General features: G+C 38.9%; 2 protein-coding genes across 2 annotated transcripts; one reads left to right on the top strand and one right to left on the bottom strand.

Annotated features, from left to right (window-relative positions):
• Nucleotides 1-3: 3 nt before the first annotated feature.
• On the bottom strand, nt 4-14,524 carry LOC145469269 (gremlin-2-like). Its single transcript, XM_081452952.1, has 2 exons — nt 14,433-14,524; nt 4-424 (listed from the first exon to the last, which is right to left on the bottom strand). The coding sequence occupies exons 1-2, from the start codon at nt 14,522-14,524 to the stop codon at nt 4-6; spliced, it is 513 nt and encodes a 170-aa protein (XP_081309078.1).
• A 590-nt stretch (nt 14,525-15,114) lies between these two features.
• On the top strand, nt 15,115-18,330 carry LOC145469477 (E3 ubiquitin-protein ligase TRIM45-like). The gene has a single exon (XM_081453212.1). It carries the CDS (start codon nt 15,121-15,123, stop codon nt 17,365-17,367), a length of 2,247 nt encoding a protein of 748 aa, XP_081309338.1. The 5' UTR covers nt 15,115-15,120; the 3' UTR covers nt 17,368-18,330.
• The last annotated feature ends 685 nt before the right edge of the window (nt 18,331-19,015 follow it).

A 19,015-nucleotide genomic window follows, 5' to 3' on the forward strand; every position in this document is an offset into this window, starting at 1 on the left:
TGTTCATGGTTTCACCGGGGTACATCGGCACTTTTTACTGTATGTGTACTTGTGTTTTCTGAACTTGACCGGGAGTGACGGACACCGTAGTGTGACAGTCTTCGTGAAAGTGCGCTGAGGCAAACAACTTGTACAAGATTGGAACAGTGGCTCCAAAGATTCGTGGTTTGGAATGTACAGCGAGTTGCACTGACCATAACAGAAGTTGTTCATGACCTCTAGTGGCAGACAGCCGCTGACCTGGATGGTCTGCTTGAACGGGCGCGTTTTGCACCAGTCATTTCTGAGATCAGATTTCTTCATAATGAACACGTCCGCTTCATCTTCTGATGTTAACCCATCTTCTTGAACTTTGGAAGGGCGAGCTGCTGCTGTTGCAATCAGCAACCAAACAACGTAAAATACGCTGAAAACCATTTTTAATCTGAAAGTATAAAGGACATTTACTTAAAGATTCACATATCAATTCTCCTCACAAATTATCATACTTTGCTTTAAAATTAGTTGTAAGAATTTGGGTGTACATCAAGAATCCCCCTGCTGACGAGTTCCTTTGTACACGTTAATTTCGCGAATTTCGCAGTTTAAAAAAATATCGCGAAATTAAAGTGACGCGAATAGTAAGTGAAGCGAAACTTAACATGACGCGAAAATTAAGTGACTCACATTATGTTACTCTTCAGATGTAGTCCGCCCGTTGCGTTTTTGTTAATTTTGACGTTATTGTACCTTTGATAAAGTCGGTTTACTAAATTCAAGGACATGTCAAAGTAAAATTTCCAGGGAAAAAGGTTGTGTGTTACTCAAAAACGCGAAGTTAAAGTGATTCAAAATACAAAATTGTCGCAAAATCGCGGAATTTAAGTGTCGCTAAATGTGCGCACTACAAAATCGCGAAATATGGTGACCTATCATTTTTTTCTGTTGTTTTGAATTGAGTAATAAATTTCTCTGTGTAAGAAAAATATGGACCAGTTCTCAGTGTAGAACAAAACGCAATCGCCGGAAACGTGAATTTAGCAAGCAATCGTGACTACAATCATGATGCTATTATAAGGATTTATATGGGTATAAACAAGGTGCTTTTGCTCCTAAACAAACATGGGAACCCCTCATTTTTATTTCAAAATTTAAGTTCCTTAATATAAACAATCGATAGGCAAAGTTACACAAAAATCTCAGTGCAGGTTCTATTTCAGCGGAATGACCTTAAGAAGAAATTGCACGTAATAGCGAAGCGCGCGAGTGAGGTCATAACTCAGACAAACTCAGACAAACAAAACGGAATGGTGGAAGATTTGACGCTTTTTCAAGCGCGTAATTAAGCAAGTGTTCCCAAAACCATCTTTAAAACGAAAAATTGACGTTCATTTCCATGCTATTTCTCTCCAAACGCGCTTATGTTGTCTGACTCCCGCGGGGTTCCAATAATTTGCATTCTATTTTTAGACTTCGCGCCCTTCGTTATTCTCTTGTGTGTTGTAGCGTGTAGCTGAGAACGTCATGCAAAACAACGACAACAGAAGCGACAAAGTCAACTCCATACAAAGAATTAATGAGCAGAACAATAGCTTTGCACACGAGTTTTTCATTTAGCACATTTCTTAGCCGTTCTCTTCACGGAAATGATACGAAATGATTAAACTTCACTTTATTTACAGAACGTACATGAACCACGCCAGCGAGTGTTTTAGTGTTTCCTCAGAAGGGTCTAAGCTTGCAAATGAGCTTCCCTGTACATACCGGAATAGTATTCAGGTTACTCAACAGTTGAAATATAAGGATTTGTATGTGAGAGACGGTTATATTCTTCTGCCTAAAAATACGAAGGAGTATGAATAAAGATAAACTACCTTGCTTTAGCCGGTGTTTGTGGAGGTTTCTCGGCCGATTAAAAGCAATTTATGTGGCTTTTAGCTTCGCTACTTTGTCCAGGATATATAGAGGACATGAAGCTGAAAAAAAAACACCTACATTGTCATAGAAACCTTTATTCATACTTATTCATACTTTTTAGGATTTAGAATATCGCAGTTTTTCTGACACCAATCCTTATAGTTCGAAAGTTACGTAACTTGTACAGAAACGCTCATTTGCGAGCGTAGGCTACTTGTGGTGTTTCTAGGTTTGTTTTTTAACAAGATTTATCCAAATAAGGATTTTGTTTTGACACCAATATACACACAAAAGAAATTTAGATTTTAGTTGCGAGATTGTAATTCTTCCATGTAACAAAAATATAAATTAATTGTCGTTGATGTCGCCATTATGGCTGCTGCTGTCTGAAGGGGGCGATATTTGACCGTTAGCTTCAATAGCAACGATGAGAACAAAACTGTCTGCTCATTTATCCTTCCCGGTCTGATATTAAAAATGTGTTTTTTTCTGAGTCATATTTTCCAAATTCACGCAATTACTGAGTTTCGAAGTTTTAAAACGAATAATGAACCTAGCGTTGCAAAAAGTTGTACAAACGCCTAGAAAAAGTGAATCATCGTAGGGATTCCCGCGGGACTCATCAACGTCGCCACAGCACTTAGTATTAAAGATTCTATCAAGTGAGTTACGCCAGAAAAAGCAATAAGTAGCAAAAACCTACAACTTATCCAGCCAGAAATTAGAAAGTCAATTGGTCAATGGAACAATTCTTTATTCCAACATAAGAGCAATTTAATTTTGTTTTCGTGATGTCTTTGATTTTCATCTCCACACCCTAAATTATCTCAAATGACACGACATTTCTTTGTATCGGTCCGTCTGAGGTTAGCCACAGCCCATAAAACAACCCCTCCCCCTTCTTCGTTCTATTTCAAGGCGATTTTTAAAAAATTTATTTTGAGTTAAGGTGCACGTTCGTTTCCTTGTAGCATGGCTGAATAACGTTAGTCAGTTGTAATGCAAATCGTAAAAAGTGAGTACAGCATTAGAACCTCGAGATAAAGCTTCCTAAAATTTTGCCGCGAAAATACTATTTTAGGAGACTAGGCAAGTAAACTAAGAATTATGATTATAGGAGATTTAGATTGTGAATGTTTTCAATTTCATAAGCTGGGCTTTTCTTACCCCGTTTGAAAGACATATACAACTAAACCCAAAATCTAGAGCCATGGATTAAAATTACAAAAAAAAACTTTGAATCAGTCAGATACAATTAGTTACTGTGTAGTAAACTAAGATTTAGTGTTGAATTTAAAAAGAGTTAAAAAGACACTCTTCACCTCCCGCTAAAATCAAATCAGGGTAAGCTATTTTCCTCTGATACTCGTTCTTTTAGGAACACATTCCGGAAAATAAAATTAGTTTGTCCACGGCATTGGTTTTTATACAAACAATGTTCTTCGTGTACTAAAAAGTGTAATTTAAAGCATTATCAAATAAATTTCTCACCTTCTTGTTGGCTAACTTGACACAAAGCGTGTTTCTTTTTGTTTATAGATGTCAGTTAACAGTTAACTTCGAGAGGAAAAACTTCTTTATCTGACTGATTCAGTTTCTAAGAATGGCTATCGAAGAGTATGTTGCACAAGAATTTGCGCAATTACTTATAGTGTTCCTTAACTTTTCTGTGACGACAATCAGTCATATGATAGATGACGTCATACGTTATTGTCCAATGCGCAAAGGGAATTTTTTGGGGAAAAAATTGAGAGACTTCAATATTCTTTCTGTGAAGAAATTAAAGAAGAACACTTCCATAGATTTGTCTTATTTGGATGTGAGGAACTGTTCTTCTTTAGACCTTTCTCATTTAATCAGCCTGTTTTTCTGTTTTGTTTTCTCTAATTTAGAAAAAAATGACAAATTTTGTGCTTTGCGGTTTACCAGTGTACTTAGTCAACGGAAAAGGGAACTCCATATCACAGGTGTTTGTCTAGAACTGGACGAAAATACCGCGTTGATAAGTTCAGTTAGACGTCCGTTATTTCATTTATTAAACTGACTGTGCGATAAGAGAGTACAATATATCATATCAAAGCGTGACGTGTCGACTGTACCTCTGAACTACCTAGTTAATTAATACGTACAACGAACTCGCGTGTTTATTACAACGGTAAAATGTACCGACTTTCAAAGTAGTTCAGTTCCTGAGGGCCTTGTTTGACATCATTCAACTAACCGTTTAATGAATCGGAGACGATATTGCATCTAGCGCGCCAAACGAAACCGCAATACGGACGACACGAAAGTAAAACGTAATGCGTTTGAATTAGCAACATACGCACATTTGTGAGCGAGCTTGCTTAATAGATTGGTAATATATCATGTGAAAATGACGCGGGTTGTTTCTCTTTTACCGCTGTATCACGACATTTTTTTTAGTTTATGTAGTAATAAGTCAAGCGTCATAGCAACAAAGATGAGATACGCATTGTTAAAAAAAGGTACCTAAACCGTTCTGTGAAGTTGTGAAGTCATTTAAAGAGCTGTGACTCAGTTCTGCTAGTTCTGTTCTGAAAGGCATTTGTTTCTGGTTAGTTTTGGTCCAGTTTAATAGCATGATTGAAGTTTTATCATTGTTATGTGCAATACCTGTACCATGATTCTGTTAATTTGGAAACACTCCTACGATACATTGGTGAACGCTGAAATCAGCTTCACTGATCTGTGAACCCATCCTGTCACATGAAATGAAAGATTTATGTTCCTTATTCATTAAAGATGGCGCACGAACAAAGAAAACTCTTGTAATAAATATAACCAACATGCGTCTACAAACAGAGGTTTTATCACGCAAGCTTTACTTTCATATGCTGGAACGTTCTTTAATTTGTTATCTTAAGTTACGTATTCTTGAATTGGAAGTCAAGTTCATCAATCATACATTTGTAATTTTCGTGCCTGATCCGTTACGAATCTCTCTCTGTAGGCGTGAAGCCATTGAAGTGAAAAACTTCTCGCTGTGATAAGCTGTGTGGCTTTTCTCGTGTGTTATGCCATAAGAAAGCACTTGATACCCGCTGAGAAATAAATATATCCAAATAACTTAATCATGATTTAATTGTGTTGTTTTTGTTCACTCGGTAGTTCTTTTGTGATCCCCGACAGCGCCCGTTGTGGCGCCGAGAAACAATTCATATCAGAAGCACATGGAATTTCTAAATAAAGAGCGCATTCCTCAAGCGAGGCACAGCGTGATGTGTGGCCGAGTAAGCGAGACTTTACACGCGTAAAAAGGAAGAACTAATAGCGATGCGCTAATGATTTCAACACGGCTCGGCCAAATTGCGTACTAATCTCTATTAACAAGATGTTTATTTAGATAAACGCCGGTTTTTCGCTCCTTGTGGTGTGCATTGTAAACAGGCTTGTTTTCACCGCGGGATGTTATTGTTTGAACACTTTCCCACTGTTTGGTTGCACACGCGACTAATATTTGCTTTCTCTCTGTTACGAATCAACACCAGTTGGTTTGAGTAAGCTTACCGCTTATACATGTATTTTAATTCCGTTTAGTGACAAGTGAGTTGTTCGCTAATCCGCTTTTAAAGGAAAAGCTTGCACTTGGCACCCAACGTGCGAATAAGCGAAGGTTAAGACCCATTAATGAATTCTACTAATGATTGAATTACAGGTTTCAAAAAATGCGCTCGATTTAGCCAAGATAATAGTTGTTTATTTTTTCAACTGAACTCTGATCCTTGGGCACGAAAGATCCAAGCCACGCATCCTCAAGCTTTTACTAAACATAGAGACATTTTCCACATCACCGAACTAAAAAACTTCATAAGTAATTCTGTTGCTTTCATGTCAAAGTCCGGGCAGTGTAAAGTGTAATTTACTTCAAACTCTTCACTTTATGCGACAATAAAAAAAAAAGCTTCTGTTTAAGTGATGTGGAAAGCGCAGGGCGACAAATCATGTTTTCTCTACTATTAAAGGACTTGAAAATTATACGTAACTCGTTGAAAACTTCTAAATTCCCAGTAACAGAATGAGAGTTACAATAGCAAGTTTTTCGATCACGCAACACGGGATTAAAAATTCTTCCGCGACGAAGTAAATTAACTTTGAATTGAACTGTTTTGTTAACGTGTTAGCGTTCCAACCATTAATTAGCTTTGTTACATGGCTTCTACGGAAGGTTCTGTCTGACAAAGTGACCCAGGCCACAGAAATTTACTCTGGCGCCAATTGCACGAAGAAGTTAGAAATTTTCTTAGATTTTTTTGCCGTATTAAAGAGTACAAAAATTAGTCAGCGACTTCTCCATCAAATGAATTTAGATTTAATGTGCGACAGCAAAAAAAAAAAAAAAACGGTTTTCTAGTGTCAGCTTAAATTAAAGAAACCGTATGTATTAAATTAACGCGCGCAAGTTTAGATTAAGAGTTTCTAACACAAGCGTTGCTAAGTTCAAGTTTCTGCTCAACTCTCAGCGCACGAACAGAATTAACAAAACTGGCAAAATCGCGCAGCTAAAGACCAGTCTTAAACAGATTTCATTCTCGTAACAATTTCACTCCCTAACATCGCTTTTAAAAACCAAGGACAAGTTTTTTCCATCCTCTGCGCTCTGTTTCAGTGACTACAAATTGATTAGGGGTGTTCACTGTGAACTTTCGACCGACTCAAGCAGAAAGAAATGTGACGCAGTTGTTTTATTTGTCTGAAAACTCTAGTATTTTTGTTTATTTTTCAACTCGAAAATGCTTGCCATTTCATTAAATTGACCGCAATATTGGCCTTACCAAACTGTAAGGACAAAGAACTATTGGGCATAGAGACACTCACCTTTAGATACCTACGTACTCAGACGTCAAGAATACACGTTGCAAAGTCCACCGTCCTTTACTCAAGTGCCTTGGTCAGGAAGACTGCCGGACAAAACAGACGGAAGCCTTTATACTGATCTGGAGTTAGTTAAAAATGTTAATTAACATTACTAGATCATAAGTGGCGGTGTTCCTTTTGAGCTTGCATTATTTCTTTGTCATTGGTGGCCTGCATGTTATTACAAACCATGAGAGTGTTTAGCCCAGCGTCGCCCAGACTACTTATCACCACACTTATCAAATTGAGCTGGCGGGCAAGGCTTTCGCTGCTCGTCCTACACGGCAATTACAAATTTCCGGACGTGCTGCACAAAAAGGGAAAACTCTTTCAGAAGGTCGAAAACAAAGTGTTTCAATCTCTCTTCGCAAACTACTGTGTATTTAACTAAAGAGTTCGATTCGTGCAGTGTAAATTTTTTTGGTGCGCATTCTATCTTAATCATCAATATTAGTCATTAAAGCGTTGTAATTGAAACATAATCCTTCTCTACTCGTGGCGCCTCGTAGACCAAGTGAATGCCTATATGCAAGAGTAGGTCAGCTCTATAACGGCAGTTTAATTGTCAGTAGGCCATAAATCAACGCGTCCAAATCCATTAGGATCACTAAATAAAAAGCGCGCAAGTGTAGCAGTTGTTTGAAGTATTTGGAGAATGACACGGCGGTCAATGTTATCTTCGTTGAGCTGAGGGTCTCTAGCCGTAGAGTCTGCTAGGGGTGTAGCAATATAATGCCTCGAATACCATATTGTTCTCTCATCTTTGCAGCAGCAGGATTAGAATAAAGACGTGACGAATGTCAATCTGTCATCTTTTTGTACTTTGTAAATAAAACCAGTTGAAGTGGATCTTTTGTGCGGTGACAGCGATCTTGTCTTCAAACAATCAGCTCCTTGGGACGGGCAATTTTGCGGTCGAAGGGGTATTCACGCAATTAACTAAAATTTACTAGCAATCACCACTTTAATATGATACATGCGAGTTTAAAAGCGCCTAAGTTAGAAGTTTAATTAAGAGAGTGCGCTTGTTCGACTTTGCAGACTTTATACTTCGTGTGACGGCTGTCGACACGCGCGAGTGGGTCGCGCAAAATGCGCTCGGCGTGATTGCCTTGTGGCGTGGTCACCATGAACTATTGTGAGACGGCGACATGCAGGCTAACGGAACCATGGACAAATGAACAGTTTTCGTCATTGCTCGAGGGAACGGATCTCGCCACAGTTCAGTTGCGGTCACACAGGAGCCAGCCTCAATCAGGAAATCAGTCGCGCAAAGCTTGGGCGGGAAATAGGCGCGAATACGCGCGCGTGGGATTCGCGGTAAACCACGCGTGCGTTGCACCGATATATGTAGCTGTTAGAGAAAGCGCTGATCCTATTGCACCATCCTATGATAAAAGGAAAAGGAGACAAGTTTTAAAAGCTGTTAAGTGTAATTTTTTTAAGTTTTTCGCTGTTAAAGCCTTTGTTAACAGGGGAACACGACTTTTTTCCTAACGATTGTTCCGGTTTCACAGGAAACACCCCTTATCGCAATAATGGTTGGAATATTACCTGATCGACTTTATTGAATTTACTCAATTTAAACCTTCTTTGACGGGTTAGGGCCATAGGAATCTGTGGCGTGAAACTAGAAAAAAACGCTCTAACAGATGATTTGGGACTTTATTAAATTTCTTTGACCTTGAGACAGTTAGCTCGTCATTGAAGTTAAGGTGAAAATGCTTCAACGGAATATTTTGCAAGATCTGGTAGCATCAGATGTCTGCTAAACGTTTTAACTGCAGGCTCCGGTTATTGTTTGACGAGCTCTTGATTACAAACATAACAACAATAGTTGTTAGTGAGTTGTCTAACCAGTGACTTGCGGTGTGCAATTGAAAGTACAAAACTTCCTGTTGCTGCAATTCTCTGCAGCCCTTTGCATCTGTTCGGGAATTTTCTGTGGGGACATTTTTTCTTGGAAAAATCGCATCGTCGTCTAACAATGCAGAAATGTAACTGAGCACAGTATTTAAAATCTTTTCTATCGTTTTAAGCTAATTTCCGTGAGCAGCTGGTATCCATACCATTTTGCGAGGTGTTGACTTTTTGAGGTTTATGTACAGTTTTCGTCAATTACAACCGCATTATCGGCTCATCTACATTTGTTAAATACTTGCCGACATACCAGGAGTTGTTCAATTGTCTGGGTCTTTGCCTACATCCTGTTTTTGTTTCCAGCTCGGAAGCGTTGACATTTTTTAAGTAATAGGTTTTCAAGGCGTGTTGATGGACTTCGAATCACAATAACAAGACACACGTGCCCGAGAGCAGGCCAATTTATCTTTAGTGTTTAATTGCATTGCAGTGCAATTTAACGCGCGCGCTTTTGTGATATTCCCAGTCATATAATAAATGATTAATCATATGAAGACTCGAGGAATTAAGGATTTACACTACTCATGAAATTTGCAAATTCTTTCAAATTGCACTCGCCCAAAGGCTCGTGCAATTTTGAGAGAATTTTTGTATTCATACGATTACCTGTACATATGGATACCTACTTTCAATACCAAGTAAACTAAGAGAATGGAAATCTCTCGTTCGGTGCACAGACAAGTCACCACGACAGAGACCCAGTGTGATATGGCCCAAAATTCTATACTGATACTTAAGCTCAAGGCTCCCAGATCAGTTCGAGATGATGTTAAGGAAAACAATCCGCTTAATTACTTTCTCAAATTTTGATGCACATACAAATCCTTTGTTTGCTAAGCTTAACCTTCTTAAACTTCAACTGAGATTATATTAAGGTTCAAACTCTCTTTTTTATGCACCAGTTTAATGCTGGCAAACTACCAAAGATCTTTGATTCATTTTTTGTCAAAACATCTTGTAAACATAATGTAAATACTCGCTTTGCATCTAGATCTAGTTTCTATCTTCCAAAAATTCGAACAAATTAGGGCAAATTTAATATTCGATTTAAATTATGGAATGAACTCGATGAATGATTAAGTGTTGTACTTCTAATCAATTTAAAAAAGAACTAACTTCGCATTTCATTAGTCTCTATTAATCTTTACTGATATTTTGATGGTTTATATCTATTTATTTTGTTTTGTTTTGTATATTTACTCTTGTACAAGTTTATGATATTTATGTGTACCAACGTATTTGTTGTGCCTCTTTCCTGACTCTCACATTTTTAATTATTATAATTACGGTCACCCAACTAGCTTAGCTTTTTAGTTATTTTGGGTGTCCCACTACTGTATGTACTGTACTGTTTTATTTATTTATTTATAATTATAATCTTGTAAATTCTTTTAGTTGTTTACAGTAGAAGAAATAAACTGTTGTTGTTAAGAGTTTGCATGGCGGTCACTTGAATTTTCAGTACGCTGTTAGCTGCCACAAGATTTGGATTTACATGAAATCTTGCGGAGTCAATGAAAATCGAGAAAATTCGGAAATTCGTGGAATCCGTTTTCAATTAATTTCCCAGAACTCCAAGGGGCTTACTAGGAATCCTCGGTTCCAGACCACGTAGAAGTTGACCGCATATTAACGGGGTACTCCCATGGCCATATGAAAAGGTAAGAGATGCTCGTCGTTTCACTTCGGGTTGTAAATCACAAATTTTGGTCTCATGTACGTTGTTCAAGACAAAACGACACAATTTTAATTTTAACCGTTTGAATACCAAGTACGCATATACATGCGTAATTAATGGTTGTGCTCTTTGTACCACTTGTGACGTCACCAATTTAAATGTCATCAGATGTCATCAGATATTCTTGATAAGCAGATAGTAGTACTAGGCTAGGCCTTTCCGCACAATGGTCAGGTTTAGATATCGACGACATTCCGACGTCGCAAATCGAAAAACAACGTTATCAGTTTTGGTGCAAAAACGGTGGTAAAATGGTCCACTACGCCTATGATTGATCAAGGTCCATTTCTAGGCTTCGCCCGTAATTAACATCCAACTTTTCACGGCAGCCAGAAAGAACATACAATGCAAAAGGTAGCCAGTGTAAAAGGGCCGAGAAAAACAGAAAGGAAAGGGGCAACAAACAAAATTGAGAACGGTTAATAGTAAAAAAAAAATGGCTTATGCCCATGCCCGGAATTGAAATTTTGCTCAATTTTGTGCCTAATCCTCGAAAAATCTCTCCTTTTAGTAAAAAAAGCTTTCTTAGCAAAACTTAGGCTTATTTAGCGTCCTGGCAGCTAAAAAACCTGACTAAACGGTTAAAAACGGTATTTTTTGGCGAAAGTTTGGTATTCAAAGGGGTTATCTTTTTGGGGTTCCCTCGAAGAAATAATTTCAGAAAACCGCTGTCATTTCCGTTTTAATTGGTATCTTTCAGTGGTCGAATAAAGCGTGAGAAACGCCCAGATTGCTCTTCCTTAGAGGTTTAATTAAAATTTTCGACGAACATCCCTCGACTTTTTCATAACATGCGGTCAGCTAATACGAGGTCTGGAACCGAGACATCTTTAATACATACAGGAGGGTGCCTTGCACGCGGCTGGTACGCCTGAAAATTGACCAATCAGGTTTAAGTAGTCAGGAAAAACTGTACTGTCCTGAACTCAATTTATGTTTATAACAGCTAAAGCATTGAAGTCGGACAACTTTTCCCACTGGAGATGGCATGGAATACTCGTGAAAAGGGGTTAATACCAAACCCATCTCAGATTGTAAACAGTGAATAATATGAAACATTTTGTGTGATCCCCAAGCATTTAATTTGGCGCCAAAAATGGGTCACCCGCGTCCGGCAACTCGCTCGTTGCTCGTCGCTCGTTGTTCGTCGCTCGTCGTTCATCGTCGGAGTATCGCCAGGTAGGATAACAGTTCTGTTATTTTGAACAAAATATCTTGTTCCTTGTCAAATTAAACCCAGAATTTTCGAGTTAGTTATTAAAAGAAGGCAAAGCAACATAAGCATTGTCTATATTTTTATGAAATGTTTAAGCAAGCAACCGGGACGATGATCCTGCTGGTATACGTTGGATCAATAGTGATCTAATCAGCTTCACATGTAAAATGAAGAATTCAAAAGCAAAAACTGACGCAACGTAGGATGATTTTTTGAAGGTGTACTATAATTCGGCTGGCCAAACCAGCCTTCTTCAGGTACAATGAGAATTTTACATTGGGACGTGTTTTTATGTAGCCGATATTTTCGTAATACCGGAAATACGTAAAACTGATTGACAGTGTAAATTTATTTTTTATATACATATATTTTTGTTAGCTGCAAAGAAAGCATACTCTCAATCGTATCCCTCGTTTTGGTAGGACAGCTCGGATTTGAATGGGTGCCGCTTCCATTATGCCAAAGATTCCGGGCATTTCGGTCAGAAGTCAAATGGAAAGGTCCGTGTCGCTTTCTTCCAACTGTGGCTATATGACCGGCAGCCGGTCAAGGTTTTAAGGCGGGGGTAAACATGAATTTAAGTGAAATTTTAGGAAGTTTAAAGAGGCATTAAAGGGAAAAAAAGGTTATGGAACACCACTGGTGTACGTCTACCAAATTTTAACTTCAAATTATAATTTTAAAACAACTCCAAATCTTCAAAATTTCCTATCTCCATAAATTTTACTAAACCTTTGAGAAAAACTATCTATCTCCAAATATACCTAAAAATCACCAAAAAATTTACAGAACAGCCCAAAACATAGATATGTGGGATGAGCCGAGATATTCTTGACCGCTTGAAACGTGAACGAGATATTTGCGTTAAAACCATAATACCCAGCCAAAATACGGCCTTCATGTAGACCTCCGCCTTAAATAGACTAAATGACCGGCAGTTAGACTTCGGGACGCCCGCATGGCAAGCGATACTCAGTACCACTGCGCCACCGAAACTGGCCGGCAGCTTTCGGTATTTTTTAAGTATATATCGTGTTTCTCTTACCATTATTATTATGAGCTAACCGTAAACAGGCTAACCGGAGTGCTTTATAGGCTAACCGGAGTGCTTTATAGGCTAACCGCAGTGCTTTTTAGGCTAACCGCAGTGCTTTTTAGGCTAACCGGAGTGCTTTTTAGGCTAACCGCAGTGCCTGAACTTCAAAAATGTCTTGACTGCCGGTCATTTAGTCTATTTAAGACCTTGACCGGCTGACGGTCATTTAGACACTTCGTTCTTCCAAACGGAATATTCGGGATCACCTCTGGAAGTGGTGCACTTATTTTGGTCGGAATGTTCCGACCGAAATTTGCCGTTCCATTTTTGACAAACTGGTTCATTTCCCCACCTCTCTTCAATTATGTAGGAAATTCGGAAAAGGAATAAAAAATGGCAAGAGCCATTCCTCTTGGTTGGCCCGGTTTAATCGGAAAATGTCGTTCTATTTTCCTCGGGTATTCCCACTGATCGATCCCACTGATCTCTGACCGGTCGGTTTGACATAATGAAAGCACCCACTACTCCTCGTGCTGTGGGCGCAGCCAACTTATGACGAGAGAGAGCAGATGGCATAAAATAATAAATCAATAAATCAATAAATCAATTAACCTAAATACAGTAATTAAATTAATCAACTATTTGCACACAATATATAAAGAAATGAACAAAAGTATAAATAAGTTATAGACACACCGGCCGATGGATCATTTGAAAAGAATTTTTAAAATATTTTCATAGTATATCAATGAATGCGTACGTATAAGGTACGACAAATGGGGTGAATTCTTTTTAAGTCTCTTTTAATTTTATTGCTACTTTCTCTTTCATTGTTTTAATAAGAAGGAAAAAATTCTAAAGGCACAGCTCTGTCCAGTCTGTGTAATAAAAACTTCACTAGTTCAGTGTCTAGGTTGGGTAGAACAACGCATTCACCTAAAATACAAGATGATTCCCAATTGCACAACGAAAATGGTTGAATTTTAACAAATTGACGTCAGTTTTTCTATGCGTCTGTCCTCTTATTGACGATAAATTGCGTCATAACGTTATCAACGTGGCTGTGGAACCACGAGCCGCAGGCGAGTGGTTCCACATTAAACTTTGACAATGTCATGACGAAATTTATCATCAATAAGGGGACAGACGCATAAAAAACTGACGTCAATTCGTCTTTTACAATAACAAGACCCCAGAATGGTCAAATGCCGGGAATAAATGAGGGGAAAAGACGCCGTAAATATTGTCAATAGCCGTAAACGCCGTAAACATTGTGAATAGCTTTTCTCGCTTTTTGATTGGCTACTTAAAAAAGGCCATAAAATCACATTGGTTAAGAAGTTGACAGTTTGACAGCTGAAAGTTGAACTTGAAAGCTCGCATAAATTAAAATTTTATCCGTCTGTACTCCTGTTGATGATACAAATGAGCCAATCAGCGCGAAAAATTACACAGTTATTGTAAAATTATCGATTTCACTTATTTTGAGACGTCTTAGGACGACTGGAAGACCTGGTGCCTCATGGTCCACTTAACATCGAGTGCTCCCGAGTTCGAGTCCGGCCGGGGATATTGGGCAAGACAGGCGTACAAGTGAGTACTGACGATTTTGATGCTGAGGGTAACCCTGCGATGGACTAGCATCACATCCAGGGGGGAGTAGAAATACTCCTAGTGACTTCATGCTACAGAACCCGGGATAAACACCGGCCTGATGGGCTACTTGACTCGTCCGTACAGACTTTGCTTACCTTACTTCAGGGCCAGTCAAATGTTCCACATCTGGCACCTCCAGGAGCCCATCACTTGATGGTGATGGGCTCCTGGCACCTCCGTCTTCCATCGGGCATAACGTTGATTTTACCTGTACGTTGCTCTCTGTCTGTGTTTACTTTCTGCCTTTCGCACCAGTAGTTAACGAGCCTTGTAATATACCCCGAGTGGGTCACCGCTCATTGCATGTTGTGTCTTGACCTGGGGGGTGGTACTTAGTTTCACTTTTGCAAGCTATGTGCTATTGTCCTCCAGAACCCCAGCCCACTTCAAGACAAGACTCTGTGGCAGACTAGAATCCTATCTTCGTCACTTCGAATATGTAAATTATAACATCCAACTTTAATTAGTAAATTTATATTGTGTTTATGAATCTACGTTCTGCATGGACTCTTTGACGAGGTCGTCGTCCTAGGATGGCTTTCAGTGACTTTTGTAGATTTGTCAGCGAAACTGGGTGTTGCTTGGTTGCATTCCTTGGAATCACAAACCGAAGAACATCTATCAAAAGCAAAGGTCCTGATTGGTTCTTACAATGAAAAAGATTATCATAATAAACAGTCAGGATTCTTAGAAAAGCTAAAAAAGAAAGTCGCAAGACTTCATTGTTTGGAGTTGTACTCCACCACGAAGACCTTGCTTCGCTCGCTTATTTCTAAAGACAACATGGATATCAAAACGTTGCTTCATAATCTCCGTGAAGAAGTGTCTTGCTCGGTGTGTTCCAACATATTTACCGATCCGAAACAGCTGCCATGCTTACACAGTTTCTGTCTGCACTGCTTGAAACAATGGCATACGACAAGCCATGGTCGCGACACCATCAGATGCCCGAAATGTCAAGCCGTTAGCAGAGTACCTGAAAGTGGCGATCTGAAAGATCTTCCAACCAGTTTTTATCTCAATGGCTTGATTGATGTGCTGGCAATCAAGGAGTGCAGAAACAGCCCAGTAACATGTGGAAATTGTGACAAAGAAAGCTCCGAGACTTCTTATTGTTTCCAATGTTGCATATTCTATTGTCAAGAGTGCGTAACTGGACATAACATCATGCGAAGCAATAAAGATCACCGTGTTCTGGCGCTCAAAGACTTTCAAGACAAGGACTATGAGGATGTGTTAAAGCGACCAGCTTTTTGCCACAAGCAAGGGCATACGAAAGAAGAACTGAAATTCTTTTGCAAGAACTGTGAAACGGCAGTTTGCCAAACTTGTGTCCTGTTAGAACACGGAGGACATATTCTGAACTTAATCCAAGAAGAAGCAGAAAGACAGAAGATTCACATGAAATCTATAATTGAAACACAGAGGAACAATTTAGAAGCAAAGAAGGACATGATTCGTCAGCTTGATGAAGACTACGCTAAGCTCGCACAACGAGGCGAAGACGTGAAGAGAGATGTTCAAAACACTGTTGACAATTTGATTGCCGTCATTGAAGCGAAGAAACAAAATATTTTCTCAGCCGTAGAAAAGCAAACAAGCAAATCGCTTGAAAGGCTGACAAAGCGTAAGAACAAGATCGAGGAACAAATAGCAGTCATAGAATCATCGCTAGAAAAGGCTGAAAAACGTTTAACGGGAAGTAACGCTGAAGTTGTACAAGTCAAGAAATCATTGGAGATAATCTTCGAAGGAGTTGATCAAGTCGAGCCAACTGATGGTGACCCTGAAGGTCTTCTAGTACGTTTAACTTTCGTGGAAAATCAAAAGCTGGTAAACATTGTCCGCAACACCGAAGAAATTGGTTCTTTGAAAATTATGCACCAAACAAAAGCTAGTCAGTGCATCGCTGAAGGCAAAGGACTCGAAGAAGGAACTCTTGGAAGTGAAGCACAATTTGTTCTGACGACAAGAAACGCTCAAGCAAGACAGTGTTACAACAAACATGACCGTGTAACGGTAGAAATCAGGGATGAACAAGGACGAGAATGCGCGACGGAAGTACGAATAAATGACAATAAGGATGGAAGCTACAAGGTTAGCTATTCTCCAAAAGAACAAGGCAGATACAAAGTGACAGTAAAAGTAAACGGAGGACATGTTCTCGACAGTCCTTTCACTGTTAAAGGACAGCTACTTCAGGTCAGACCTGTTTTATCTTTTGGAAAAAAAGGCTCCTCTGTCGGAATGTTTGACTGTCCCTGGGGGGTGGCAGTGAATGCCAGGGACGAGATAGCTGTAGCTGATCGTTTTAACCACAGAGTTCAAATCTTCAGCAGTGATGGAAATTACTTAAGATCCTTTGGTCGGCAAGGTAACAAAAACGGGGAAATTAATTTTCCAGCGGGAATAGCATGTCATAAAAATGGAAATATTTTCGTGGTTAACAATGGTAATTCTAGAATCCAGATTTTCAGTGAGGAGGGTGAGTACGTAAGTTCGTTTGGCAGGAAAGGAAGCCTTGATAGTCGGCTCTCTTATCCTTGTGGTTTATCTGTAGACAGTGATGGTAATATCATCGTTGCTGATGCAGGTAACAAACTGATTAAGATCTTTTCTCCAGATGGCAAGTTTCTAATGAAGATAGGTGGGCAGGGTTCTTTTACTTATCCTCTCCATTGTGTTCAGTGTGATAGATATCTCATAGTGTCAGACTCCAGTGAACATTGTCTGAAAGTTTACGACAGGAATGGGAACTTTCAGTACAAGTTTGGAAAGCGTGGTGGAGGGGACGGGGAGTTTAATTATCCAGGTTGTTTGTCAGTGAACAAGTCAGGACACCTGATGGTCTGTGATTCAGGTAATCATAGAATACAAGTTTTTGAACTAAATGGAAAGTTTGTTGGCAAGTTTGGAACAACGGGCAGTAATTTAGGAGAGTTCCAGAATCCAAAGTCTGTGACAGTTCTAAATAATGGCCGAATTGTTGTGACTGACATGAATAACCATCGTATACAGATTTTTGAGTGAGACGTCGCCCTCTCTAACTTATGAAATAAGTGTCATTATTTGTTCTGTTGGAGCATTAGGTTTAAGAACACGAAATATTACTGTTGTTAAACTTTACATTGAAAGTTAGGAGGAAAATTTTATACTTAGTTTGAGGTAAAAATGATATTTGCACTCCATTTGTAAGTTGTGAAGATGGATGAAAACATTTGCGAGTTCAAATTGAATTTGTGACAAGTGTTCATTATTCCAAAATGTTCAGTGTTCCTTGTTATATGATTTTAATTAAACTAGTATATTTGTTTCAGACACCAGAACTACATTTTCTCTTTCAAGGATATAAGGCATCATGACATTTGTACTAAATTTGTGCAATGTTGATTTTGTTGGAGTTTTCACTAGGTGATAATTATTATGACAAGCAATCTTTGATAAGGATTGTGCTTGATTAGCCGATTAACTAATTTACAAACTTTCTCAATATGCTTGTCTAGTAAGTGGAAAAACTATGCATGGGAAACATTTTTGATTTTAATTTTTATATTTAAATGTATCTCTAGTGTATTTTAGCTCTAGTGTATTGTAGCTCTGGTGTAATTTATATTGCCTTATTTTTATATAATATTGTAGTTAGATTTTTTGACTGAAAAACCCAGACTGGGAGTTGTTGTAAACGTAAGATTGTATATATAGTAATATCGATACTACAGGTCTGTTTATACATTGCTGAAGTTTCAGCTAAGACTGGTGTGACACAGGATTGTATTGTAATATGGTGTATTTTAAGCATGAAAACATGTTATCTTGAATAAGAAATAAAATCAATTAATTTGTGTAAAAATTAGTGTTACTTCATTATGCGTTTTTGGTTTCTATCGACTGACAAGTCAGTATGAAAGTCAATAGAAACCGAGAGTGAGCTGTTTAATTGTAAAAGCATACCCTACTGACCTGGGGAGGGTCGGGGCAGAAGACTCCTGAAATTTGCGCATCTGAATTCATGCAATAACAAGCCCCTGCCTACTGACTGATCTATCATGCACTCAAAAAAATAATTTTTATCGCAGAAACTACATAAAGGCGCGAAACTTGAGCCATTTTTAAAGATTGACCAGCTCCCACTATCGATCTTTACGAGGCCCTTGTGTAGCCAATCACGTTGCGTGTCTACGTAATAGTGGATCAGGTAGGTAGGTAACGTCTGCATACGAGCCAAGTGGCCAATCAGGTCAGAGCTTAGCCCGGTTTCGTAGCATGAAGCTACTAGGAGTATTTCTACTCTCCCCTGGATGGGATGCTAGTCCATCACAGGGTTACCCCCAGCATTAATTTCACCAGTACCCATTTAAACACCTGTGTGGAGAGAGGCACTGTGAAAGTAAGTGTCTTGCCTAAGAACAACACAATGTCCCCGACCAGGGCTCGAACCAGGACCGCTCGATCTGAGGACGAGCGCACAAACCATGAGGCCACTGCGTCTCCCAGAATATAGCAGATATAAACTCGATCAGAAGTTATGCTAATTATCCTGATTTTAACTTACATCAATAATTTGCTGCCTCTATTGCTTTTCTAAAAATAACATGTGAGGAAAACCGATCTACTTTTCATTGAACATGTAAATAGTTTCTATCTGCTTGTACTGGTGTAATTTTTATGTTAATTTTTC

Source organism: Orbicella franksi, chromosome 15 (genome assembly GCF_964199315.1).
Source record: "Orbicella franksi chromosome 15, jaOrbFran1.1, whole genome shotgun sequence".
Classification (NCBI taxonomy): domain Eukaryota; kingdom Metazoa; phylum Cnidaria; class Anthozoa; order Scleractinia; family Merulinidae; genus Orbicella; species Orbicella franksi.